The following is a 26,933-nucleotide window of genomic DNA, read 5'->3' as shown; positions in this document are numbered from 1 at the left end:
AAAGCAAAGGAAGTACATGAAATAAAGTAAATGAAATATCATTTGCCATTACTTGTGACTGTTTTAATTGTGATTGCTTTAAAAAAATGGAATACTTGAGTGAAGCTCTTCAGGGCAGAGACTGCTTTTGTAGATGTCTGAACACTTTGCAGCACCTTGTAGATGCTGCCCGCATACAGATAATATAAATAAATGTCAGTGTTAAGTACCCTGTGGTGATATTAGGAAGAATGCTATTTGATGCTGCTGATCCTCAGTTCTCTGCAAGTGTAGAGCTCCAAATGGATCTCTGAGATGGCTAAATATAATTATGTCCGTTTTACAGATGTGAAAAATAAGGCACAGAAAAGTTGTGACTTGCCAAAGTCAAGAATCGGGGCAATGGCAGAGCTGGGATTAAAACTCAGCTAATCTGACATCCAGGGCTGTACCCTGTCTATTCACTGGACTATGCTATAGCTGTTCCTCTGTGGCTACAAGAGTATTGGTGAAAGCTATGTCCATGCAGGAAGCTGTGGTTCAGATTGATTTGGACTTTTTGGCCAATTACAATATAATTCCCCCGTTATGAGCTTATTGATACTAGTAAAATAGGATGTTTGCCAAAGAAACTTCTCTGCATCCCTCCTTGGATAAAAATTTCCAAAATCTGTTCCCATTAGTTAACAAACATGAATTGGTACGTACCAGCCTAAGTTTCCTGTGAGAGACATTTAGTTTCATGCAGGCTATCTTTCTGTTTTGTTGTATGCTAAATGAGTCCTTAAAGTAGTTTTGAGGTGTCTCACTATTTTTGGGGATAATTTTTATTTCAGAGACTTCACATAAGAAATGCACCTCACTCAGAGAACAATGTATTCCTCTAAGCCCTGGGACTTGGAACAGAGTGTTATTATCTGGGGCAGGGTTCATCTGCATTGAACAGTAAGTATTTGTAATGCAACACCAAATAAAAAAATATCCTGAGAACCTGCCTACGCTGAGAAAAATGTCTGTATTTATTATTGTTACTTAGATACACCATGGTAGTGCCTACAAGTTCCAGTTGAGATCTGGTACTATGGACAAAGGCACTGTATAAATAAATAGCAAGGGACAGACCCTGCCCAAAGATCCTGCAGTCTAAACAGACGAAGTCATAAAGAGAGGCAGTCCCTTGCCTGAGGCCAACTGGCAGAACTGGAAATAAAATCCAAGTCTCCTAAACAATGTTCCCTCTAATTTTTTCCATCCATGTGCAGAATAAAATTGATTATGTGCACCAAGGCATGTGCATATGTGCACCACCAGTAGAAACACATGTACCAGAGCACTCACAGCTGGTACATCAGCTGGGCAGCACCTGAATGCTTCCTGGGTGACTGCCCAAGCACTCAGCTTACAGGGAACAATGAAAATTGTAGTGCAATAACTGACCCCTCTGCTGAACCACGCTGCCTATAGGCATCAGGAAAGCACCTTTCCCCCTTCTTTTTGAATGTTCATTTTCTCCTTTTCTGACTCTCACTTTGTCTCTCCCTCTCCGTTCCTCTCTGGCAGCTCCCTCTACCTAATGGAGGTGCTTCAACCTAGTCATATTAATCTTTCTAAGGAAAAAAAATCCTCTCTGTTGCTGTGCTCCTGTAGACTCAATTGCTTAACTGAGACTGTTCTGCAATACTTAGTAATGCTAGAGCACTGGTTCTCAAACTTTTTGGCTGGCAGCCGACTCCGTTCAATGCAGATCCGTCTGCGGACCACCAGCCAGCCACCCATGATGACAAATAGGTGGAGAAGGGGGTGAGGATGTGAAGTCTGGGTGCGAGGCTGGGAGCAGGAGCAGGTTGAAGGGAGATCTGGGGGGAGGGGATGAAGGTATGGGGTCTGAAGGGAGGGGTATGGAGAGTGCTTACCTGGTTCCACGTCTCCCACTGCTCCCAGGCACGGCCCCTTGCGGCTTCCACTGGTGGTGATTCCAGTCAATCGGAGCAGGGGGGCAAGCCTCCAGATGATGAACTGTTTCCTGTGCTGCCCTTCCCCCAGCCGGGGGGAGGAGGAGCTGCAGCGTGTGGAGCCACTTCTTCCCCCCACAAGCTGGAGTTGGCCTGCAAAGCTCATGCCCGTCCTTCCCCCACAGTGGGAAGCTAGCACCTCGTAGGCGGCTGCAGGGCTGGGTTGCCAGCGCAGGCTCCTTGCTGTGGGGGAGGAGGGCAAACCCCATGTCTGTGGACCATTAGTGGTCCATGGACCTCACTTTGAGAACCACTGCTACAGAGCAATGTAACTGTTACGTTAATACCGTGGGGCTGAAAGACTCGCCAGGTGCCTGAGTGGCCAGGGGAGCGGGGCAGGGCCTTGGACCAAAAGGATGGTGCTGAGACTAGCTTTCCCTAGGCAGCCTCAATGCTGCCTGGAGCATGCCACACTTACTCCATTGCAGATTGCCCTCATGCTGCCTGGGGCTCCAGCGTGATTTAGAGTAGCGGCAGTGGTGTCCAGGAGCCCCAGGCCCCTTTTGAATTGCTGAGCCCTGGCGCAGTTGTCCCCCCCAGTTGTCGGCGGGCCTGAGTTAATAAATGCTCCAGTCCTGAGAAAATATTCCTGGCCTCCCTCTTAGTGCCATTGTAAATTCATTCCTTCAATTAATGTTGTTATAAAAAAAAAATTCCCAAACAATGACAAATAAAATAGGACCTAATGTTAAAGTGTAGAGCTAATCTGAGTAGTTGCCATGCAACTATGACCCATGGTGCATGGACCTGCTCACTGTGTGTGTTCTACATTATATGTGCTAGTGCTGCCAAAATCCGTTCTGTCTGCTTTTACTCTTGCTACATATGCAAAGCCCAATGTGCTGGAAGAGCGAGCTGGATTGAGAGATGTGAAGGCCAGAAGGGACCATGAGAGTCTCTAGTCTGACTGCCTGTATGACACAGACCATAGAATTTCATCCATTATTGAGACCAATAACTGGAGTTTGACAGAGGCATAGCCCCCTAAAGGCAGCCAGCCTTGATGCAAAGATTTCAAGAGATGGAGAATCTGCACTTCTCTTGCAGTTTGTTCCAATGGTTAATCACCCTCTCTATTAATATTTGAGTGGGGCTAGCTTTAACTTCTAGCTATTGGCCTTATTATGCCTTCCCCCACTAGATTAAAGAACCTTTAATATCTGTTTCTTCCCCTGCAGGTGCTAATACATTCATCAGCTCATTGCTTGTTCCTTTTTTTGTTAGCCAAAGTGATTTAATGCCACGAATCATGCAGAAGAGCATTTTTTCCTAACGTCAAATTATTTGTGTGGATCTTCTCTGCACTTTCTTCTTTCTATCATTTCAACCTCTTTCTTAAAGCGTTGACTCTGAGAACTGGCTGCAGGATTCCATTTAGCTATTTGCAGTTATTAAATGACCTGTGCACTTTCCACAAGAGTTGGAGTGAAAATCCCAGCATCTGCCCAATTTCCTACATGGCTTGGATTCCATTTGACATCATCAACAAACTTTTGAAGTAAATACTCATTGCTGGGGTAAACTGTCCTCTTCGGGTACACCGGTGGAACCTTATTAGAGGTAATGCCCAAAGCCACACAGCAAGTTAGTGCCAGAGCTGCTTAGGGATCCTTGATATCTACTCCTGTCTTCAATTCACTGTTGCATTGGTATCCTGGTGAAGTTCTAGCTCAAGTCACCTAATTTTCTCTTCATTTCAAATAGATCCTTCCTTACTTTCCGGTATAACTTGTTGGCTGTGGTGTTCTTAGATGTTAAGCAACTGCCATGTTCCTTCACAGAGGTGGCGGGACCTCAATTGTGGGTGAACTTATCCCTGTAATATGCATATTTCTGGTAGCTTTCAAGGTGCATAGGGATCATCAGACACAAAAAACCCCAGCATATAATGTTCTTTTGTCAGGACAGTGACATAGCGAGGTCATGCATAGATTCCAATTTCCACAGGCGTTTTGCAAGGCTGTGCGCTGGCACCAAAGTTGTTTAGTATTATCATCAATTGGCTGATGGATAAGCTTGAGGGAGGGGTGTCGGAGTGGGGGGAGGGGCCACGATCTCCCACTTTTTGTCACAGGCGAGTCCCCTGCCACTCCTCTTATTCTTGAGGCCTTGACACCCCACCCCCTCAATGAAGCTGGAGCTAAGCCAGGCCTCTCCACCCACCTGGCCTATGTCCTTGCCCCCTGGGCTGGGACAGATGAAGGGTCAACAGCTCCCCACAGTTGCCTACATGGCTCTAACTATGGCATGAATGTGGCTCTTCAGCCCCCAATACCCCACCCTCAGGCAAGGTCAGAAGCCCGAGTGGGGTAAAAGCCACATGTGCATCTGAGGGGAGCTGCAGATATGGGCTAGGAGCGGCTCTCGGGCCACCTTGCCCCAGCAGATGGAGGAGCCTGGGCTCTCTGTTCTGGCTCTGGCTTCTGGCTTGCATGTGGGGCAAGGCCTTGGAGGAAGAGGAGGAGGTGGGGCCTCATTCCCCTCTCCCCTTTAGGAAGAATCCATTAACCCAATGAGTCAATGTGACCTAGTTGCAAAGAAGGCTGATATCACACTATGTTATCAGCAGTGTTGTACAGGAGGTAATTGTCTTGCTCTACTCAGCCTTGATGAGGTCTCATTTGGAGTACTGTGTCCAGTTCTGAGTGTACCATTCTAGGAAAGATAAGAACAAATGGAAGAGAGTCTAGAGGACAGCAACAAAAATGATGGAAGAGGAAAAACTGAAAAAAACCTGGGCATATTTAGTCTAAGGAACTCCTCTCTTGTACCCATTTCACCCATACACCCTCCTAACAGCTCCTCATTGGCTATTGCCCAGCCCTATAAGCTGCTGGAAAATTAAGTCTTATTAGTACCTGAGCATGAATGACTTATCTAGATATGGGGTGTCAGGCCAGTGATACCTAAAGGAGGTGGCAGTGAAGGCCTGGCAAACCCCATCACATATCCCTTTTTATGTTATGCTCCTAGATCATCGATATCCATGATCTTTTGCTTCCTGGCATACTTAGCTCCACTACCCAAGTGGTTGACTTGAATGATGCATCAGAAATAAAGCTCTTTGCCACCAGACCTCTTGAACTCACCTTGATTCTCCACCTCACAAATCCGTGTTGACTGTCTGTACATTTGTGGTAGAGCGAATGCTCTGTGAGAAAGGCCTCTGCTTGTACCTGGCTTGCTCGATCCATGCCTCTCGATAGGCCATGATCACAGCTGGCAACACGTTGTCCTGTGTTTGTGGCACCTTCTGGCACACACTGAGTAAGGACTTGAGCTCTGAGCGGAAGCTCTCATTCAGCCAGCAGTAGATGAAGGGGTTGTAACAAGTGCTGCTCATGGCAAACCAGTGCAGAACGAAATAGAGGGAGTTCTTGGTCTTAATGCCAAGGCTGGAGATGAGCACCACATAACAGTTGAGTGGAAACCAGCAGACAGCAAAGACCACCACAACCAACATCAGCATCTTGATGCTCTTCTTCTTGTTCTTGTGGTGGGTGATGTACTGCTGCGTAGTGATGTCCCCAATGGCATTGCGCAGCCACAGCTTCTTGGCGAGGCGCGTGTATGTGATGGTGATGATTAGAAGAGGCAAGAGGTAGAGGAGGAGGAAGGTGGAAAGGTCTAAGTATTTCCACACCAGCTCTGCAGGCTCAGGAAAATCAGGAAGACACAGACTTCGGACAGTAGCTTCCCTTTCAAAACAAAGAAGTATTTATACAGTATGTGGCCACAAAAACCTCCAAGCAAGTCTCTACAATTCTCAAACCACTGTTGGACTTTCAGACCACAATATAAAAGGCCTGAACACTGCACTTGTGGACATCACAGAGTATGTGTAACATCGCCACATAGGGTTCAATCTGCTATCATTGCATACACTGAACCATACCTCAGTATACAAACAGCCTGATTGTAATCAATGTGACTACCCCCCTAGTGAAGCACTACCAGATGGAAGGAGGCAGAACCTCGTTCATAGTCACTAATTTCCTTCAAAGGTGAAGAAGTACCTCCCCACCTCCGTCTTTCATGTTGCCCCACTTCCAACCCTCCTTCCCCTACTAGAAAAACACAAATTACGGATGTGGCTCCCTGTAACTAGATACTGTAACACTGACGGCAAGATGGCTGTGCGCATTCCTTATTACCCCAGCTTTGTGTTTGTGATACGTCTCCCTTCCCCATATCCCTCTCAGTTGTTTGGGTGTTTGTGCCACTTGAGTCTTGTTTGAGCCCCTTGGATTTTGTAAGTGAAAGATGCTTGACAGACAAGTGCTATAAAATGCCAGATGATAATTAAGAGATGGGGAAGTGGGGTGGCTAACCATGCAGCACAGATTTTGAAACTGGATATGCAGTATGCAGAAGTGTGGCAACAGTGTGTGTGTGTGTGTGCAGGTGTGTATGTGTGAGGGGAGTGCTGTGCAATTTTGATGATGGTACGTTTAGGAAGAGCTGCAAAAAAGTAACAAAATGCTACTTCTCTAAGGCTTTCCAGCCAACAATTTCCAAACAGATTGCTGATGTTAATCAAATGCTCATCACCACTCTGTATTAAATGAATATAATTATCCTGGTATTGTACTTCTGTCTATTCATATCTTACGTGTCTGTGTGCCTCTTTTCTAATCACTTTCAAGGTGCTTAGCGAAGCTGGGGACACATCATTACTACCATATTATAAAAGAAGTAACTGATGCATAGAGGCTATTGGGACAACACCTAGAATTAATTTGGCACATGCTGCTTAATTTAGATACAAGTCCACATATGTAAGGGTATGTCTACACTACCCCGCTAGTTCGAACTAGCGGGGGTAATGTAGTCATCTGCACTTGCAAATGAAGCCGGCCTGCACCATTTTTAAATGCCGGCTAGTTTGGACTCCGTGCCGCGCGACTATACATGGCACAAACTAGCTAGTTCAGATTAGGCTTCTAATCTGAACTAGCTGTACGCCTCATGGAACGAGGTGTACAGCTAGTTCGGATTAGGAAGCCTAATCCGAACTAGCTAGTCCGTGCCATGTGTAGTCGCGCAGCACGGAGTCCGAACTAGCCGGCATTTAAAAATGGCGCCAGCTGGCTTCATGCAAATGAAGCCCAGGAAATTCAAATCCCAGGCTTCATTTGCAAGTGCGGATGACTACATTACCCCCGCTAGTTCGAACTAGCGGGGTAGTGTAGACATACCCTAAATTAGTATGAATATTATCTGCTGTTACACTAGCTAAGATAAACATGCTAATGGTGTAACCTGTTACTAGCTGATGTCACCATTAGGGATGTAAGCGACTAGTAGACTATCCAATAAGCATATGTTTAATCGGATAGTCGACTAGTGACTCGACTAGTCGCTCCCCGTACTCCTTGGTGCCTCAGAGCAGGAGCCGGTGCTGGGGGGAGCCAACTTAAAAGCTGGTTCCCCAAAGCATTGTCTCCATGGGGTGGTGGGCAGGGGCACAGCAGGGAACTGGCTTTGCTTCTGCCTTTGAAATGTAGCAAGAGCAGGGCACCGCGGGAGCAGGGGATGAGTGGGGGACTCCAGCAGTCCCCCACTGGCCCTGAGCTCCCGGCTTTTGAAATATACAAGAGCCCTGGGACTCTTGTACTCTTCAAAAGCAGGGAGCGTGGGGCCAGAGGGGAACTGCTTGAATCCTCCGCTGGCCCTGTGCACCCTCCTCACGCTTTGCTTTTGAAATGTACAAGAGCCGGCAAGGAGCACGGAGCCAGCCCCATGCTCCCTGTGGCGCTTCCGCCTTTGAAATGTAGCAAGAGCCGGTAGGACTCCTGCTGCATTTCAAAGATGGAGGAGCCCTTATTGACTAATCAAATAGTTGATGCAAATTGCATTGACTATTCGATTAGTTGATTAATCTAAATTTAACATCCTTAGTCACCACATAGTATAGCGCTCTGGGATGTTTAAACTTTCCTCTGAAGCATCCAGCACTGGCTACTAGTGGAGGCAGACCATCCCAGCAGATGGCTATTAATAGAGGCTTGCATGGATACAAAATTTGTATTCGCATCTGCACCTGCAAAAATGATCCATAGATATCTGCATCCGCAGATGCAGATACCCGTTGATATAATGTGACTATCTGCAATTTTGCAAGATTCTAGATACAACATTTGTATCTGCATCCACATCCATACCCACAATGAGCTATGGATATCCACTTCTGTGGATATCTGCAGATATAAAGCAGATATCCACAAATTTGCAAGGTTCTAGCTGCAAACTTTGTACCTGCATCCACATCCATATCCACAAAAATGAGCTGCAGGTATCTGCATCCATATCTATGAATGCGGATACGCATGGATATAAAGCAAATACCCGCAGATTTGAAGGGCTTTAGCCATTAGTGTGTTTCATTGTAATACAAAGGGAAGGAAGATCCAGCATGCTCATGCTAGTGTTCACATGAAGTGGAAGATGTTGGATGTCTGATTCTGTTAGATTCTCATCCTGACCAAGTTGAGCAGCATTTTAGAAAAGTTTTAGACTAAATCGAGTTCTTGACTCCTATGGGGCCTTTCTGTCATCCTAGCATGTGCTCTCTTTTGTATTGAGGTCCACATGCCCATTAAGGTTGTGTAGCAAATTGTGTAGCTTATTTCGTAATTTGGCGCTATCTACACAGCACAAAATTTCAAAATAACCCGCTATTCCAAAATGGCCCTTACTCCTCGTAGAACAAGGTTTACAGGGACGTCAGAATAGAGATCCCGTTATATTTCAAAATAATGGGCATGCTGTTAAGATGCAGGGATAGCTATTTCAGGATACCTCTGGTCTACTCTGCGGAGCTAAGTGAAAGACGTGCTTTGTGAGGGCTGCTTTTTCTGAATGTTGCATTATTCTAAACAAGAACTATTAATGAAACCAAAATCTTCTCTTGGAAGCCATTGCTGAGAAATGGGCAATTTTGTTTGTCATGGCATGAGGTGTGTCTTCACAATCCCTGCAATAAGGCAAAGAGAAACTCGGTGGGCCCATATTTTATAAACAAGGTATCGAAGGCTGGCTTAAAGCAAGTAACTGCAAAGAAAAGAGAGTTCCATGCAGGATATCTTACAAGAGTCACAAGGACAATGCCCCATCAGACCATAGTATGAATCACTACAAAACCCTCCCATTCATTTTTCAGACTACTCCCCTCCCCCAAAAATGGAAAAACAGAAGCTAGGAATCTGTAATAACCCACACTGTGGGTTCCACCCTAATAACTCCCCACTCCTCTCCAAGCTCACAGGTGTTACCTGTTAATCTAACCCTATCTGATAAGCAACTTTCTATTAATATAAGTCAAACAATTTCTCAGTGCCCCCCTCCTCAACCAGGAAGGGCTGAGTTTCCATAGACCAATAAGTACATGGAACTGGAATTGATGAACTATTAAGGGAGATGATGATGTACTCATTTATTCCTCGGGTGTTTTAGACCCATTTTTTCTGTCTCTCTCCCCTCCTGCTTTGCCTCTCTCTGCCTATCTCTTCCTACCTCCATCTGCAGTCATTGAAGACTTCTTAATCACTGTCAGATGACTGTATTCTCCACAGCTTGATTAATATCTTTAATATCCTGTTGTCAACCCCCTGCACTGATTATTATGCCATTAATAAAAGACCCTCAAGAACTGACTGCTGTGAATGTGGGATGACTGCAGTCCATAGGGGAGTATCATACCAGATGGGTGACTACAAGGATTTTGGATTTTTAGGACTTAGAAAAAGCAGAATTCAAGAGAGTCAGCAAATTTAAGGCCAGAAAAAACTGTCACTGTTTAGGGCAACTGCACTTGGATTCCCCTGCTAGTGTTGTCTCTCTTGAGTGGATCTGACTGGGGTTTTCCCAGGCTAGATAGTTCCATTGCCTCAAACTCTGGGTCATGGCTTATAAGAGCAAGTGGCTAGCTGGTCACAAGATGCTTTGTTTACTTGTGCTCTGCAGTACGGGTGATTGCAGCTCCCATTGGTTGGGAACAGCAATCCACAGCCAACAGGAGCTATACCTGCGGAGGCGTAAGTAACAAAGCACCTTCTGCCCAGCTAGCCACTTGCCCTTATAAACCACAACACAGAGTTTGAAAATCCCTGGGTCAAAGGTATCACCTATGATCTTGACTTTGCCCCCGAGCACAACAGTCCTTAGGTCCATCACCACATCCTGTTCCATGATAGTGATAGAAATGTAGCCGTGTTATTCTGGGGTAGCTGAAGCAAAATGCAGGACAATGTAGCACTTTAAAGACTAACAAGATGGTTTATTAGATGATGAGCTTTCGCCAGACCCACTTCCTCAGACAAATAGTGGAAGAAAATATATGGTTGTGACTATTTTCTTCCACTATTTGATCTGAGGAAGTGGGTCTGGCCCACCAAAGCTCATCATCTAATAAACATCTTGTTAGTCTTTAAAGTGCTACATTGTCCTGCATTTTGTCCGTGATACAATGCTTTGATGTTGGGATCCTAAAGCCACAATTTTGCACTAAGTCCTCAATAGCTTCTGCCCCTCTGTGTTGCCTAAATTGCAGGTGTCACTCTGCGTTGGATTTACATGCCTTTTGCTGGACTGATCTTTGCTTCTTAATCTTGCCCCAGTGCCCATGGAGTAGTAATCTCACATAACAGGAGAAGTAGTTTAGGGCTTAACTAGGAAGAGACAACTGCTAGGTCTGGGCTTCCACATGGTAGACTAGATATCTTATCTTGAAATAAGATGCAAAATGTCTTTGGAATCTCCCCCCGAAGGAGTGAGGAGGGAAACATTTATGGATTTTGTTATGCCAGATTCCAGCTTGGATTTCTTCCTCTTCTTCTGGGTGTGAAGTGTCACTTGATCTCTTTCACATTTGCCCAGCAAACAGCACTCATCTCCTCTTCTTCACAGTGAAATCACCCAGACAAAGTGGCATTCACAAGCAAGGTTTTGTTTTCCTGCAGCATCACCAGACCTCTAAAAAGCATCGCCACTTGATATTGCATGTCAGGGTGAAGTGCTTGTCGGAGGTGCCTATTTATCTAACAAGTGAAACCACAGACACTGAAGTCTCGCTCATTGAGTGAGTCAGCCCCTGGGGCTCTGCCTGCTGAGGTTTGCTCTCCCGGCGATCAGCAGGAGAAGGCTTTATTCTTTAATGCAGGGGCCCTACATCACTCTAAGCCTGGCTTAGACATTATCTACGTAAGTACCAGGCATGTGTGCACAGAGCTGCTAGAACAATCTGTACAGTGGGGAGTGCTGAGAGCCACTGATCCAAACTGTAAACCCTGGATATAACCCTCTTCAAGCCTGGGGGTGCTGCCGCACCTCCCACACCCCTAGTCCCAACACCTCTGGATGAGTGTAACCCACACACCTAGTGTGGTTACCATGCAGTGGCACCTAGACCACAGCAACACATAAGACCAAGAGACCTCTACAGCATGGGCTGGGAGGCAGCTGGCTTTTAGCTCAGAGGGTAGCAGCTTCTATACTCTGCTTCAGAGGTCCCAGGTTAAAATCCACCTGCTGGTGGTTACATGTGCATGTGTCATCCTCACAAGAATACAGCTTGTTGGGGGGTCTGCTTAGGAACAAAAAAGTAAACGGGGAAACCAGCTGCACTGTAGCTAAAATGGCCCTTTGGCAGTGAATCTGGGACTGACAGAAACCACACAATAGCTGTAAGTGTTTCAGCTATTCCAGAAAACTAAGGCCTTGAACAGCGGTGTTCACTAAAGTTCCAAAGGCCCTAAGTTTTACAATGGGCCAGCTGTCTTGGCGAAACTCCATTTTGGGTAATCGCAGTGGCCCACATCCTCAAGGCCCTGACAGCCATTAAAAACAATGATAGTGAGGTGCCTTAAAACCTTTGAGAATCTTGGCCGTTCTGTGGATGTGAAACTCCCTGTGCATTGTCAACTGGACAGTGTCTATCCTGCTTCGTATCAGCTGCCGCTTCCCACCTGAACAGAGTAGTGGGAGAAGCGATTCTTCTGAACAACAGTGTAAAGAGCCATGGGGTCAAAGAAGCGACTTACCGGTAGTTGTACTGGAAAAGCTTCTGATAGATGGCGTGGGGCAGGGAGAAGCAGGCTGCCATCAGCCAGATAACAGAAATGCTAAGTGCTCCTCTTGTTAGTGACATCCTTTGCTTTAGTGGGTTCAGAATGACCTGCAAGAGAGACTCACAGTGACTGTCAACCTCACCAGGAAAGCAAAGTCCCTTCGTGGTTGCTGCTATTTTTCTTAACATGTTTCAGTGATTTTAAGAACATCACTGAATACCAGGCCCGTCAATGGGAGTGCATGAGGGGAAAAGGGGGCAGTTGCCCTGGGGCTTAGCAATTCAGAAGGGTTCGGGGCTCCCAACTGCTATTACTACAGGAGCAGCAGCGGCCCTTAAATGATCGCCAGAGCACGGTGTAGCGCACTCTGGGTGGGTTCTCAGGGCTGGCGTGGGGGCGAGGAGAAAGTCCAGTGCAGCACACTGTAGGTGGTGTTGTGGACAGGCTGCCCCTTCTCACCCGCCTCTTTTGGGAGAATGGAGTTGCTCCCTCACCCATCTTGCCCAAGGGCCCAGCAATTCTGTCAGCTCCATACTGAATACTCAGAGAGATGCCTAACTAATCAGAGCAATCTAGAGTACATGGGAACATACCAATCTACCACTGGTAGCAAAAGACACCGCCAAGTCAATTTTCTCTGGTTAGTCTTGAGAATCAGTCATACCTTAGACCATGACTGAGCAGTGACAAGTCAATAAGATTAATTCCACCTCAAAAGGATGTTTATTCTAAATAAATCAGATTAAGAAATGCTTCACATTATAATTGAGGCAACAGAGCACACCTGTCTTTGGTAATTTGAATTTTCACACCAAGCATACTGAGCTCTTCACTTTTTTATATTACTTGTGAAGAATTTCCAGGATTGGCAGATCCCTAATTGTCTGAGATCAATGAAAGTTTTCTACAGGGAAGGGACATTATTGGCATGTTTCTATTTTCTCTCTACATTTTGCACTGAATATAGTGCTCATAAAAGTGACAAGCTGATGCCAATGGTTATAGGTGAGAGTAACACAGGCAGATGCTGTATAATCTCTACTCTTAGCTCTCACTTGCCCTCTCAGTGCTATCTTGTGACACTCCCACCTTACTGAAGTTCTGGACTCCCCTTTGCTTAGCATCTGTGCCCAAAGAATTTTGCCCTCATCTGGGGATTCGGTACCTGATGTCGGTCCAGGGCTATGGCTGTCAGGGTGAGCGTGGAGACGTGAAGAGAGCAGTACTGCACAAAGCGGCTGATATGACACATGGCCTTTCCAAAGACCCACGTGCTGTTCACAAACCGAACCTGCAGGGAATGTAACAAACCATTAAAACCATCAGCAGGACAAAGTGGTTCATGCAGCAGAGTCAAACAAACAGAGGCGCTCCTGGGACCAGTGGTCCCACTAAGATTTTCCATCTGTGAACCGAGTGAGTTTTGTCTTGTGTACCAATAATGAGGTCACATGAGCTTGTTCGGATGTGCACTGCCATGGCACCCACCAGTTACTAACAAAATATGTATTTAAATTGTTATGGAAGAAAGCCTCACTTACTGTGCAGATGCATTAGCTCCTGCCTCATCTTCTGCCCTGTCACACAGCTAGCTCCCATCTCCTCCTCCCCTCCCACCGCTCCCCCCTGCCTTCAGCCGCCCCCAGCAAACACTGAGCAGGCTCTCATGCGAGTAGCAAGAAGAGCCCAGCAGCAGCTCCACCTCCCTTAGATTCCATTACTGCCACTTCCCACCCTGCAGCTGGGCCGCAGGGGGCTTGGACAGGCTTTGGGATAGACCCTGGGAACAAGCATCTCATCAGCACTGGGCCTGTGTCTCTTCCGGGAGGCTGCAGCCAGAGCCCTGGGAGAATCCCTGTCCAGTCTAATGCAATGGGCTGTGGCAAAGGTGCTTCTTGGCCACTCCTGGTGACTTATGCTCCAGCCTGACTGGCTGCCTGGAACCAAATGTCCTGGGTATTTGTGGGGGGAGGGGTTGTGCTGCAGTGTGGAATAGTTCTTTGGTTTTCCACATGGCGGGGAGGGAGAGGATAGCCCCTGGCCAGAGCTGTGGGGGTGCTGCCTGGGGAAGATGTCTGAGAGTCCAGGCCCAATATACACTGGAATATTGATGGCACTGATATGGACCAGTGGGTTGGAACACCCTGCCTGGCCTGCAGCCTCCTCCAGAGACTACATAATCACTGCATTCCCCCTGCCTCTCTGCTGCTTAGGTCTTTCTGGCCAGAGGCCAGGTCAATAAACCACCCCAAGTCAGGCAAAAAAAAAAAAAAAATCCCACGAGGCAGTAGCCACCCACTAGCCCTGCCCCCAATCCCTAGCGACAGAGGAAGCATCCACCTCCCAACATGTTCTTGGCTCCAGCACCAGCTAGAGCAGCTGTCCCCCACCCTCCAATGGGGCCTTGACCCTGTCCTCGACCCCGTTTGCCATGCGGCCCCACCCCCAGTGTGGCAGCTGCTGGAGCCAGGACTGCAGTACTACAAATAGCACCACGGCCCCGGCGCAAGTCCTGGCACATGCACGTTGTGTGTGCTGGGAGTCAGACCAAGGCCACAGTGATTGTGGTCCCAGCCCCAGTAGCTACCATGCAGCCGCAGCCTCAGCTGCTCCCACGCTGGGGATGGGATTGCATGGCAAATGGGGTCAGGGACAGGGTCAATGCAGGGTCCCATGCTATTTTTAGTACCGAGGCCCAGGCTCCAGGTCCTGCAGCCACCACATGGGCTGCGTGGTGGCTGCTCAGCTGTTCCTTGGGCAGGGCAGCCACCCACTGCACAGCCCCACCCCCACGAGCAGCTGGGGTTGTAGTTGCATGGCTCTGCCAAGGGGGAGGAGGGCCTGAAATTTTTGGTGCACACCCAGTGTGTACCTTTCAGCAAACCCTGCTTAAGACTGCTTGAGGAGAGTTCAAGAACATACATGACTTTTCGGTGCCTTCCATCACTTGGGGCAGGTTTCATTTGAAGCCCAAGAAAACCTATGGTCAACTTCAGAAACTGAAACTCCTTGGATACATCTAGACTACACCTCTCTGTTGACAGAGAGATGTAGATTAGGCATGTCGAAATTGCTAATGAAGCAGGGATTTAAATATCCCATGCAACATTAGCATAAACATGGCCACTGCTTTTTTTCTAAACGAAGCTTTTTTGAAAAAAAAAAAAAAAGACAGTCTAGATGCAGATTTTTTTAAAAAGGAGATTGCCTATCTCCCAGAACTGGAAGGGACCTTGAAAGGTCATTGAGTTCAGTCCTCTGCCTTCACAGTAGGACCAAGTATCATCCCTGACAAATTTCTGCCCCAAATCCCTACATGGCCTCTGCAAGGATTGAAATCATAACCCTGGGTTTAGCAGGCCAATGCTCAAACCACAGAGCTATCCCTCCCCCCTTTTTTGACAGATCCTGTAAACCTCATTTTTGAGGAATACGGGATCTGTAGAAAAAGGGTTTATTTTCGACAGATCCGTGTCTAGACTGCTATTTTTTTCGAAAAAGTTTGAAAAAAAGTGGTGGCCATGTTTATGCTAATGAAGCATGGGATATTTAAATCCCTGCTCATTAGCAATTTCGACGTGCCTAATCTACATCTCTCTGTCGACAGATAGGTGCAGTCTAGACACAGCCCCAGGTAATAGTTTTTAAAGGTTAAGATTGGAATTCCAGTCATTTTGCCAAAGAGCAACTTCTAGGAGCGTCACGCCTACCTTAGAGCCTTCTAACGGGTTGAGCCTGTAAATCATAGCACCTCACTTGTGTCTACATCCAAAATAACTCCAGTGGAAGTACTTTCTGTCTCATGGAAGCCCTAGCGCATTCTAGTGGTTCAATGGCAATAGAAGTTGATGTTATTGGCATTCATTTTGGATTTGGAAAGACCAAGCAGGTGTGAGGCAAGAGAGACCTGTTTATTTACTTGGCAGAGCTGCTGTCTATCAGCCATGACTGTGCTCAGTCCAAATCTCAGCCCCAGATGCATTCACAGAGTGCAGGTACCAAATGGAGCACTGGTCTAGATGGCCATGCCCATGCCTAGCTCCATTTTTGGGAGGCACAGTGGCACAGCATGTGGCACTTACCAGAGTGAAAGGAGTGTTGAGCAGGGTGATCATAATATCAGACACTGCCAGATTGATGATGAAGAGGCTGGTGGCCGAGTGCATCCTCTTGTTCTTGATCACCACGTGGCAGACCAGCATGTTGCCAAAGAGGGACATGATGATAATAACTGAGTATGCCACAATTAGAAGAGCTTTCACTGTGGGTTTCTGAGATTCTGGTTCATACTTGGCCAACTCAGCAAACTTCTCCCACTCAACAATCCTGCTGTCTGTCCAGTTGAAGGCTGTCCTGTTGGCTGCTTGGTAGATTGACATGAACTTGGCCAAGGAAGAGCTATGGTCAAACTCCTCCAGAACTCCTGTGACCTGGGGAAAATAGGGAAGCGACTGCAGGGGGCGAGTCATTGTGGTTTCCAATGAGTTAAGCTAAGAACAGACACCGTGTAAGTTGCAGCTCCAGGAATATGGTTAGTGATTGTTTGACTTTGGAGATGCTGAGGCTGAGAGGATGCAGTCAACATTAGCAAAAGCCATCCTTGAAAATATAAAGTTAGGGAGAGGCTACAGAGCACAATAAATTCTCCAGTGCAGTCAGAAATGCAGCAGTGTCTTGTTTAACTCTCACATGCAGAGAGGAAGGGAACTGTGAGGGACTGCAGATTCTCTTTTGCGTGGTAAAAATTGTATTTGCCACTAAGACAGTGGGGGAGGGTGGAGGGGGGGGGAATCCCCAACTACATAAAGCAAACCAATAACAAATTCTGGGGGTAATGCTAATCTTGGATCATATTTGGCACTGTCCTACTCCTGCTTCAGCTTCTCTTCTTGTTCTGAACTGCACTTATGGTTCTTCCACCCTTCTCTTCTGAGGCACTTTTGTGTTCATCCTCATTTCTTTATTTCCAGCCACCCTACTCTTCTCTGTTGAAATGAAATTCACAGCCATTTCAAGTACTGTCTTTAAGTGCATAAATAGCTGTTCTCTTCAGCTAACCATGATAATTGTCCGGAGAGAGTATTCAAAACCTGTGAATTATATCAGAATGTTATAAGCTATTTTGCAATTTTCTCTTCCACACAATAGCTGTGCATTCTGCTTCCACTCTTTCATTTTTTATGGTAAATTATTTTTTCAGCTAAAGACCAACCGATATCACATACAAATAAACAATTATATAAATGTAGAAGGGCTTTAACATTCCTCTATACTCAAAATCTTAACTCTTAAAATCTTTGAGCTCCCCTCTAAGAGGTATAACCCGATATTACCCGATATTCCTGGCAATTGATTGCAATTAGCAGAAAGCTATACAATTTTTTGTATGCTGCTGACTAACAGGGGTGGAGCCAGGGCATAAAGACCGTTGTTGGCAGGAGTTACTTAACAATGTCTCACTACCATGAATTATTCATGTGCTATATATCTACACATTAGAAAGCAAGTAATTGTAAAGTGTTACTGACTTCTTAAAAGTAAAAGTTGCATCAATGTTATTTTGAATATCCCTCTGCCTGTGAAACTTGATCTCTTTCACTAGTGTAAGTGCAAATCAAGAGACCTAAGAGGAAAGGAAATTATAACCAATTCTTCTGGAAAACTTTGAAATTTCCCCAAAATAGCTTTCAGTACATTTGAATAGCACACATTGAAGGACTGTGTACTTCACATGCTTCAAACACTAAGCTGTAAATCATTGGGCAAAAGAGGTTTCTGGCTTTCTAATGGTACAAAGAACAAGATTGTGTACTTCACACATCACCCATCTATTGCCAGTACTGTGCCAGGGTAACCTGCAAAGAAGGAACACTTCATCGGCACACTGAGTGTGGATTTTTTTTTTTTTTTTAAGTGGCAGCTGTTTGAAGTGGCTCAAATGTTTGTAAGTGGGAAAATATTCTCAGTAGGTTTTGAATAGTACACAGAGTTCAGGGGAGGAAGCAAATAGTTAAGAAAAAAGTAACTTATGACATGGAACTCGCCTCTACTCACACACTTCTTATAACCCTATATTTTCCAGACAGTCTAGTAAGAGGCAGTAGAGTGAATAATTTGTACACTCACTGATGGTCCACTTCCCCAGGCACAGTACTGTATACCGTATTAGACATGCTGGTACAATGGATGGTGGGTTAGTGAAATGAAATGGCTAGTGTCTATATGTAACCTGCATATTTAGGCTACATCTATACTGCTTCCTTCTTGAGCAAAAGCCTATGCAAATGAAGTGTGGATTAGCATATTGCCACACTTCATTTGCATAATTAATTTGGGCCATTTTTGCGCAAGAGGCTTTTGAAAAAATGAGGAAGAATGGCTCTTGTGCAAGAGGGGGTTTTTGCACAAAAAGGAAGCAGTATAGACATAATCTTAGTGTGGTTCACTGTCCCATGTAGTGGCACTTACAGCTCTACAGTGATAAGAACAAGGGAGTTCTGCAGCCTAAATTGAGAGGCAGCTGGCTTTTAGCGGCTGCTATACAAAGGTTTCAGGTTCAAATCTGGCCAGTGGTGGCTACAAACAGGGACTCATCTGGGATCTCAACTGGTTCTCTGGAGCTCAGGATGTGCTTGCTCAGCTAAGGGAAGTATGTAACCACACACCTGAGAGCTTGTAACTGCCACCAGGTGGATTTGAACCTGAGACCTCTACAGCTTGAGTTATAAAGCCAGTTGGCTCCCAGCTTACGCTGTAGAGCGCCCTTGTTCTTATTGCTTGCTGTAAGTGGTCAAAGTGCCACTACATGGGACAGTGACCCACACTAGGTATGTGGGTTGCATATAGGTAATTCTCCCTTTGAGGTGGTCACTTTAGCTCCATCTTCAGGCACCGTGTAAGAGCAGTTCATGCGGGAAGTTTACACTGCACTGTATCTGCTTGGAGGATAAATAAGCACTCAGTCTGAGGCAGGCCTGCCTATCTGGCATATTTCACCACCAACTGACCTCTGTGATAAATGTTAAGGAGAAATGTGCGAACACAGAGCGACTGTAAATCTCAAATGCAGTCAATAAAAGCTTGTGGAAAGCAAGAATTCTAAAGCTTTGCGTTCCTTTGGTTGTTTCCAATAAATGTTGCCCATAGTGGGGTTGAAGGAGGGGAATTTCTTGCCCTGTGTTTCTGACCCTTTCACCAAACTGACCAAATCCACCATCTTGTATTTCTACAGCTGTCAGCCAGTTCTGGGGGATACAGCTGTTTGTTCCCAGAGGATATTTCTTGCTCACTGTATACACTAAGGATGTTAAATGTCAATTAATTAACTAATTGAATAGTTAATGGGATTTCCATCAACTATTCGATTAGTCGATAAGGACTGGTGCGCGTTCTGCCTGTGAAATGTACAAGAGCCCCAGCGGGGGCTCTTGTGCATTTCAAAGATAGAAATGCTGCGTGGAGCCTGGGGCCAGCAGGGAGTCCCCTACTGACCCCAGGCTCCATGCGGAGCTTCTGCTTTGAAATGTACGAGAGCCCCAATGGGGGCTTTTGTAAATTTCAAGGTTGGAATGCCACATGGCGCCCGAGGACATTGGGGAGTCCCCCATTGACTCCAGACTCCATGGGTGGTTAGAACATAAGAATGGCCATACGGGGTCAGACCAAAGATCCATCTAGCCCAGTAGCCTGTCTGCCGACAGTGGCCAACACCAGGTGCCCCAGAGGGGGTGGACCAAAGACAATGATCAAGCGATTTGTCTCCTGCCATCCTTCTCCAGCCCCTGACAAACAGAGGCAAGGGACACCAATGGAGGCTCTTGTACATTTCAAAGTGGAAGTGCCTGCATGGAAACCAAGCTGACTCTGAGTCTCTGCTGGCTCTGGGATCCACATGGCGTTTCAATCTTTGAAGTGTACAATAGCCCCCACTAGGACTCTTGTACATTTCAAAGCAGAAGCTCCATAGCATTTCAGTCTTTGAAATGCACAAGATCCCCTGCTGGGGCTCTTGTACATTTCAAAGGGGAAGCACCACCACTGCACCCCTTTTCCGTCCCAAGGAGCTGGAGCTGGGGGGAACTGGCTTTTAATCCCACTCCCCGCAGTACCTGCTCCTCTTCCCCCCTTGCAGCAAGGGAGGGAGGTGACTAATCGACTAATGTGTCAACTATCCAATAAGCTTTTGCTATCAGTAATAGAAATCACTGTGATTGCACCATTTATTTACTTAGAGTGCTACAACTATGGACCCAAATGATGCCAGGAGCTCTACAGGGGCTGATCCTATGTCTACTGTGATGGAGTGGAGACCCCACACAGCCTGGAAGGGGTTAAAGTTGCAAGGAAGCCAATTAATTCCACAGGCTTCATCTAAAGAATGAGCCAGGGAGCTAATTGGAAGCAGGCTCAGCTGGACAGGAACAGGCATGTCTTCTATAAAGCCAGTCAGCTGTCAAAAGGGGCTGCTGGGAGATAGTCACTTTCTGAATGGAGGGAGTTAGCCAGGAAGGTAGGTGAAGGCTTAGGAGAATTGCAGCAAGAAATAGGAGTGCAGGCCTTGGTTGCTGACCACACGGTCCCTGACCTGTAACTTGGAAGAAAGGATGAGCATGGGTTCTCCTGCCAACCACTGGGGATGTGGCACCAACCAGGCAAGGGACAGTGGATTGCCTAGAATGGCTTGTCCTGGAAAGACTTTTTTACATGTCCCCCTCATGGGGCTATTTTATGGTAGCCTTGCTGGAGTCCTGAAGAGGAGACTGGTTCCTAGAGTGAGAGATGTCCAGCATCCACAGGGCAAGAGAATGCTGGGAGAAACAGCTCCAGTGAAGGGTTCAATACCTGGCCAGAGCTCATCCCCAGGCTAGCTGAGAGGAGGAACCACTAATAGGGAATCACCCACACCTGGGGCTTGTTTTCCAAGGGAATCACCCAGACTGTGAAACCTACCAAACTCCATGCAGCACTGGGATTCTAGTAGCAGGTATTCCCTGCTCTGAAAATACACATGCCTTCTAGTAGACAAGACACAGGATAACAGCAGAGGGCAGGTGGTTGTGAGGCTTATGGATGAATGAAAGGACTGATGTAAGGAGTAAGTTAGAAGGGATATGGAGGAAGAGCAAGAGGGTGCATGACTAATGAGAAGAGGAAGAATCTCTAGCACAGGCCTGGATAAAATACTGTCCGTGCACCAAGCCACCAGATCCAGCCCATGGATGCTGCGGGGAGCCCCAAGCAGGCTCTCTGCTTGCCTCACACCATCTGCGCACAGCTTAGAAACACAGTTGCGGGGTGGTTTTACTTTAAAAACTGAGCCCAGAGGGGAAGAGGGAAAGCTTTAGGAGCTACTCCCACCCACAGCACAATTTCATTGTCTAGCTTCTGGCCAGAAACTGTCTATTTGGAGCTGCCTGTTTCAATAACAGGCAGCCATGAAGGACAAGGGGCTCCTAGTTATTCACAGAGCACATGGCTAAAGCCTATGCAGGGGCAGGGCAGGGAGGGAGGCTGATTCAGGAACAAGCTGCTGGTGGGTAAGTCTCCTGCCCAGACCCTGCCTCTAGCATCCTAGCCCCGCCCTTCATCAACCTTCTGCCCCCCACTCCTGCCCCCTTACTCCACATACCCAAATCCTCTGTCCCCCTCTGCACCCATACCCCCTCCCAGATCTGGCATCCTAATCCCCTGCCTCAGATCACAGTCCTCGCCTGCCCTAACTCACAACCCAAACCCCTGCACCTCCTCCTCTACCCCAATTCCCTGCCCTAGGTCACAATCCAACCTTCTGCACCACAGTCCATTGCCCCAGGTCACAAGTGACTCATCACTCAAATTCCCTCTCTTACCCTAGGCTCCCTTCTACACCTAACCTCTGTCCCAGACCCCGCAGTTCCTCCATTAATATCATGGAAGAATGCAGCCCTTGATCACTTTCCAAAATCTTGGAGTGGCCTACTGTCAAAAATTATCGCCCTCCACCGCTCTAGCATGTGAGAGAACAGGCTGGAGACAGGAAGTCAAAATGGGAAGAAAGGAAGGCTACAAGGCAATACAAGGGAATAGTATTAATTTTTCATGGTCATGTCCTAGCTCCTGAAAGCCTACTACTTTCGGGCTAGTTAAAATGAGTCTCTTTGAGTGTCATGGTGCAGCATTAAGACATTGCTTCAGTGAATCATGTACATTATCCCAGGACTTCATCTTTTATAGGCAGCAGCTCCGTTGGGTGAACCAAAATACAGGCTATCTTGGACCTAGGTGGTGGGAACTGTGCTTAGTTTCAGCCAGAGCTTTCCCTTTGTATAACTTTCAGAATCAGGGGTTGGGATAGTGTTGTGTCTGATGGGGAGGGTTTTGCTTGTGGCTGATGCACAACTGCTTCACCCCTCTGTCACTGAAGATGTGCATGTAGTGGAGCTCTGTTTGGTTCTGACAAAATTGGACAATGCTGACTGAAATGAGGGTGTGGCTTTGTCTGCATGTCTGAAACACCTAGGGATTAAGAGGGAATGTGGAGGAGACTTACCCACCAGCAGCTTGTTCCTGAATCAGCCTCCCGCCCCCCCCTTTCCTTAGTGTCTGTCTGAGTTTCTAGAAAATCTCTTGGGACAGTGTTAAGGATGGTCTCTAAAAAGCAATGACTACAAAAGCAGGTCTTGCAAGGAAGTATCCAAGAGACTGAGGGAAGCATGAATCCTGAAAACAGTTCATTGAACGCACTTTCCTGCCCACTAAATTGTTCACAAGAGAATGACAGGCTATAGGAAATGGCCAAGAGCTTTTAGCTGTTGTAATATGGCAAAAAAAAGTCCACCAAATATGACTATTTTCTGAACACTGAAATAATACTGGGGGTGTGGTTAGCCTTTGAATGTGGTGGTGGTGTGCTTTTGCATGGTGTAAGAGCCCATTCAATGAAACTGAAAGGCAGTAGATGTCAAGCTGAGAAAAGCAGAACCTTTTTCTACAAAAGACATAATTAGCCCACGAAACTTGTGTAACAAGATATCCTTGAGGCCAAGAACTTAGCAGGATTCTAAAAGGACTGGGTATCTATATGGATGAGTGTTCAGATTTACATTTAGTACAGATTGTAAAAAGAGCGTGTGGAAAGGATATGAGTCCAGCAGTAACGTCAATGTAGTCAGTTCCTTGTTATATTCTGCAACACTCTGCTCCCCTTTCAGTGATAGAAATGTAGCCGTGTTAGTCTGGTGTAGCTGAAACAAAAATCAGGACTATGTAGCACTTTAAAGACTAACAAGATGGTTTATTAGGTGGTGAGATTTCGTGGGCCAGACCCACTTCGTCAGATCAAATAGTGGAAGAAAATTGTCACACCCATATATACCACAATGAACACATATGAAAAGGACAAATCAAATTTCAGAACAGAAGGGGGGTGGAGGGTGGGAGGTAAATGTCTGTGAGCTAATGATATTAGAGGTGATCATCCTGCTTCAAAGGCCTTTTAAGACTACACTTGAAAGAGAATCCTCTGAACTGTCATTCATGCTTAAATTTGACACGTTACACCTAAGTTTGAATAAAGACCCATTACAAAGATAGCTTCCCCAATTATCACCTCTAATATCATTAGCTCACAGACATTTACCTCCCCTCCCCATCCTGTTCTGAAATTTGATTTGTCCTTTTCATATGTGTTCATTTTTTTAATTGTATCCTTTGGTATATATGGTTGTGACAATTTTCTTCCACTATTTGATCTGAGGAAGTGGGTCTGGCCCTCGAAAGCTCATCACCTAATAAACCATCTTGTTAGTCTTTAAAGTGCTACATAGTCCTGTTTTTTGTCTCCCCTTTCAGGACACCACTATCTCTCCTTCCTTCCCCATCCTTCAATCTTTCTTTCTCTCTCTCTCCCTCTTCTCATCTTTGAAAGTCTCTATTACTCCTTCCTTTGCATTTCTTTTAGTCCTCCTCTCTCCCGCCTCTTCTAGAATGATCTGCAATGGAATGGTTAATGCTGATACTGAAGTATCATTTCTGGGCTTGATAGATGTTTCAGAGCTTTACTTATCAGGCTCTCTGCAGACTCAAGTGTCACCGCTATCAGTTTACACTGGTTTCACTTTTGGAAGGTTTTATTTGCAACCATAAGATAAAAAGTTATTGCTTTTTTTTTTTTACATAAAAGTTGAATTTCTGGAGAGTGTCTGTGGCCCACATGACTTCTACAGACACTATGTGGGCCAAATCTGGTCTGCAGGTCATGTGTTTGCAGCCCTCCTGAAAGTAATGGAGGTTAGGAGGAAACTTCTCCCAAGGGAGGGTTATTCTAGAACAGGCATGTCAAACCTGAAGCCTACTGTGGGCTGTGCAAATTAAAACTGATAGCTTTCACGGCCACCAAAGAAAATGTACTTCTATCAGAAAGTCATAATTATTTATTATTATAGATTATGTTTTAGGTATATTTTATAATATTTTTTCAGGTCTCGTTTGAAGGTAATACAATAATTTGATGTGTAAAATTGTTGTTATTTGCATCCATGAAGACTTTGAGTTTAAGGTTCTTCAGCGCCCCCCCCCCCCCCCGGCTCTAACCCAATGCCCTCCCCTCCCCCAGAGCCAGGCACCTCCCTACTCCCATTCTAACCCAATCTCCTTCCTCTCCCCCAGAGGCAGACAACCCCCACACTCCCGTTCTAGCCCAATCCCCCTTTGCTCCCCCAGATCCAGGCACTCCCAGGCCCCTCCAACCCAATCCCCCTCCCTTCTCCCACAGCCAGGCACCCCCAGTTCCCCCCCGCTCTAACCTAATGCCTGGGTCCCAGAGCCACCGCTGCCACTCAATTCTCCTTCCAGGCGCTGGAGCGTGTGCACAGAGTGGCCGGCCATGAGCAGTCTGGGCATGTGGCACAGGAGCCGCATTTCTTTAATCAAAGAGAGCCACGGGTTGGCCACCCCAGTAAACAATGTATCCAGGTGTGCCACACACAGATAATTTATAAAGATGTAGTCGCAGGCTGCAAAAAAAAATTGATTGGGCCGTATGCAGCCTACAGGCTACATGTTTGACATGACTTTTCCAGAAGAATGGATGTTTTAAAAGGTCTAGGTGATTATGCCACGAGCCCCATTGAGAGCCAATAGCACTTGGATGCTTAAGTCACTTAGATGGGCTGGAAAATCCCCCCTAACAGGCCATTAGAGTTTCTTTCAGCCTCCTTTGAAACATTTTATTCTGGTCACTGACGAAGACAGGAGATTGGCTCAAATGTACTACAGACCGGATCTGGGATGGAAATATCTATTTGTGTGTTTAAACTAAACCTAGATTGTGCTTCTGTCATATCTAAAACATTCTGGTTTTGTATCTGAAGGGAGCTTGCTTGGCAGGCAGCTTTTTGTATATTAGCTCACACTTCTATAGATTTATATATTATCTGGACGAAAACAGAAGTGGACTTCAGCTGACCTACATTTTCTCTAATGAAGCATCACCATGTCTTTTGAACATAGGTCTAGCTGTTTAAAAACATCTTTTCTATTTAACAAACATCTTCACTATCACAATCATCGTGCCAGTTAAATCTCCTGCTGAACATTATCAGTTTTACTGAAGCTGTTCTTCCACAGCTTTGTTAGCCCAGGATAAAAGCAAATAAGCTATTTTAAAAAAATCAGATATTAAAAGTACAAATGAGGCACAGATTACAGGCAAAATCCAATTAAGATGGAAACCAAATTACCCTGCCTCTAATTTATTTCTCATTCTGCCCTCCACTCACATGTGCTTAGTTTTGAACAGAAATTTCCAAGAATTACTATGTCAGCTTTAAAAGGCAATTTCTTTAAGTGTTGTCATAGAAGTGTCAATTTAACTTAAAAAATAGAAAGAGAAATCAGCGAGCAATCAAAGCAATCTTTCCTGGATGCCTATTTCCATTTAGGAATTTATTGAGGGATCTGCAATGAAGTATTATTCCAGCTTCACACTGTAACCGGATCTGAGCGACCAGTGATATAAAACGCTTTCCACTCATCAAGTCTCTTCAGAGAGAATAAAAAATACTTCCCTGGGAGTGAATTGCCATCTAGTGAGACAGACACTCTGTGGCACACAAAACGCTGGATATTTTGCAGTCCGGTCACACTCCCTCTCGCGCACACAGCGTTACAAGTAAAATGCAGGCCAACAAGCCGGTGTAACTAGTGCAACAGCGAGCCAGGCACAAATCCCTCGGCGATCGCACACACTCTGGACATCTTTACGAGTGTACGATAAAAATGCCGACTGTCTCCAGGAGAAGCTAAGTTCACAGAGCGGCCCCTGCAGCCGGCCAAATAGCGGTCTCCCCTTGCCTGAGAACTTCGCGTCTTTACCCACCTGCTTGCTACGGAGAGAGGTCTCGCAGCCAGCCAGCAACTCCTTCAGCAACCAGCCGCCTGGCCAGGAGGGGCGGCTCTCCGCTGGCCCTGCTCGTTTGCAAGCGGATCCCCCTCTGCCCTCCTCGCCCCGCTCTCCCGCAGCAGCCGGCTGGAGGGACCAGCCTGTTGCACTCCCGCAAGGTGCCTGCCGCCCGGCGCCACGTGCAGCACGCTGCCCGGCCAATCAGAGGCAGCAGACAACTAGCAAGAGGGGAGGGGGGCTGCTCTCATTCACAAAGCCCCGGGCTGGTCCGGCCCGCGGGGTGGAAGAGCAGAGCGAAGGGGGCTTGCGCTCCGCGGCTGCACTGCCCACGCAGAGAGAGCGAGGGAGAGGGGCAGCGGAGTGCGAAGGTGGGAGGCAGCAGGGATTCAGGGGGGTGAGTCACTTTGATGCTCCGTGCCTCAGTTTCCTCCTCTGTATTAATACTTAATACTTAAATTCATGGCGCATTAGGTTGCATTCGGAGGAGCTTTGCCA

The 26,933-nt window shown here is 46.4% G+C and overlaps 1 protein-coding gene across 1 annotated transcript in view; it reads right to left on the bottom strand.

Moving 5' to 3' along the window:
- The window catches only part of LOC102463958 (G protein-coupled receptor 83-like), a 38,180-nt gene extending 11,548 nt beyond the window's left edge, over positions 1–26,632 (bottom strand). Inside the window, exons 1-6 of the mRNA XM_089781626.1 lie at positions 26,415–26,632; positions 16,141–17,148; positions 13,224–13,349; positions 12,032–12,165; positions 5,081–5,689; positions 1,893–4,646 (exon numbers count right to left, since the gene is read on the bottom strand). Coding sequence (XP_089637752.1) covers positions 5,095–5,689; positions 12,032–12,165; positions 13,224–13,349; positions 16,141–16,527 — 1,242 coding nt within the window. The 5' untranslated portion in view covers positions 16,528–17,148; positions 26,415–26,632 and the 3' untranslated portion in view covers positions 1,893–4,646; positions 5,081–5,094. The remainder of the gene's footprint in view (positions 1–1,892; positions 4,647–5,080; positions 5,690–12,031; positions 12,166–13,223; positions 13,350–16,140; positions 17,149–26,414) is intronic.
- Between the last annotated feature and the right edge of the window lie 301 nt (positions 26,633–26,933).

This window comes from Pelodiscus sinensis, chromosome 13, assembly GCF_052426305.1.
Source record: "Pelodiscus sinensis isolate ZL-2025 chromosome 13, ASM5242630v1, whole genome shotgun sequence".
In the NCBI taxonomy this organism is placed as follows: Eukaryota; Metazoa; Chordata; order Testudines; family Trionychidae; genus Pelodiscus; species Pelodiscus sinensis.
This window is presented reverse-complemented; position numbering and strand designations above follow the sequence as displayed.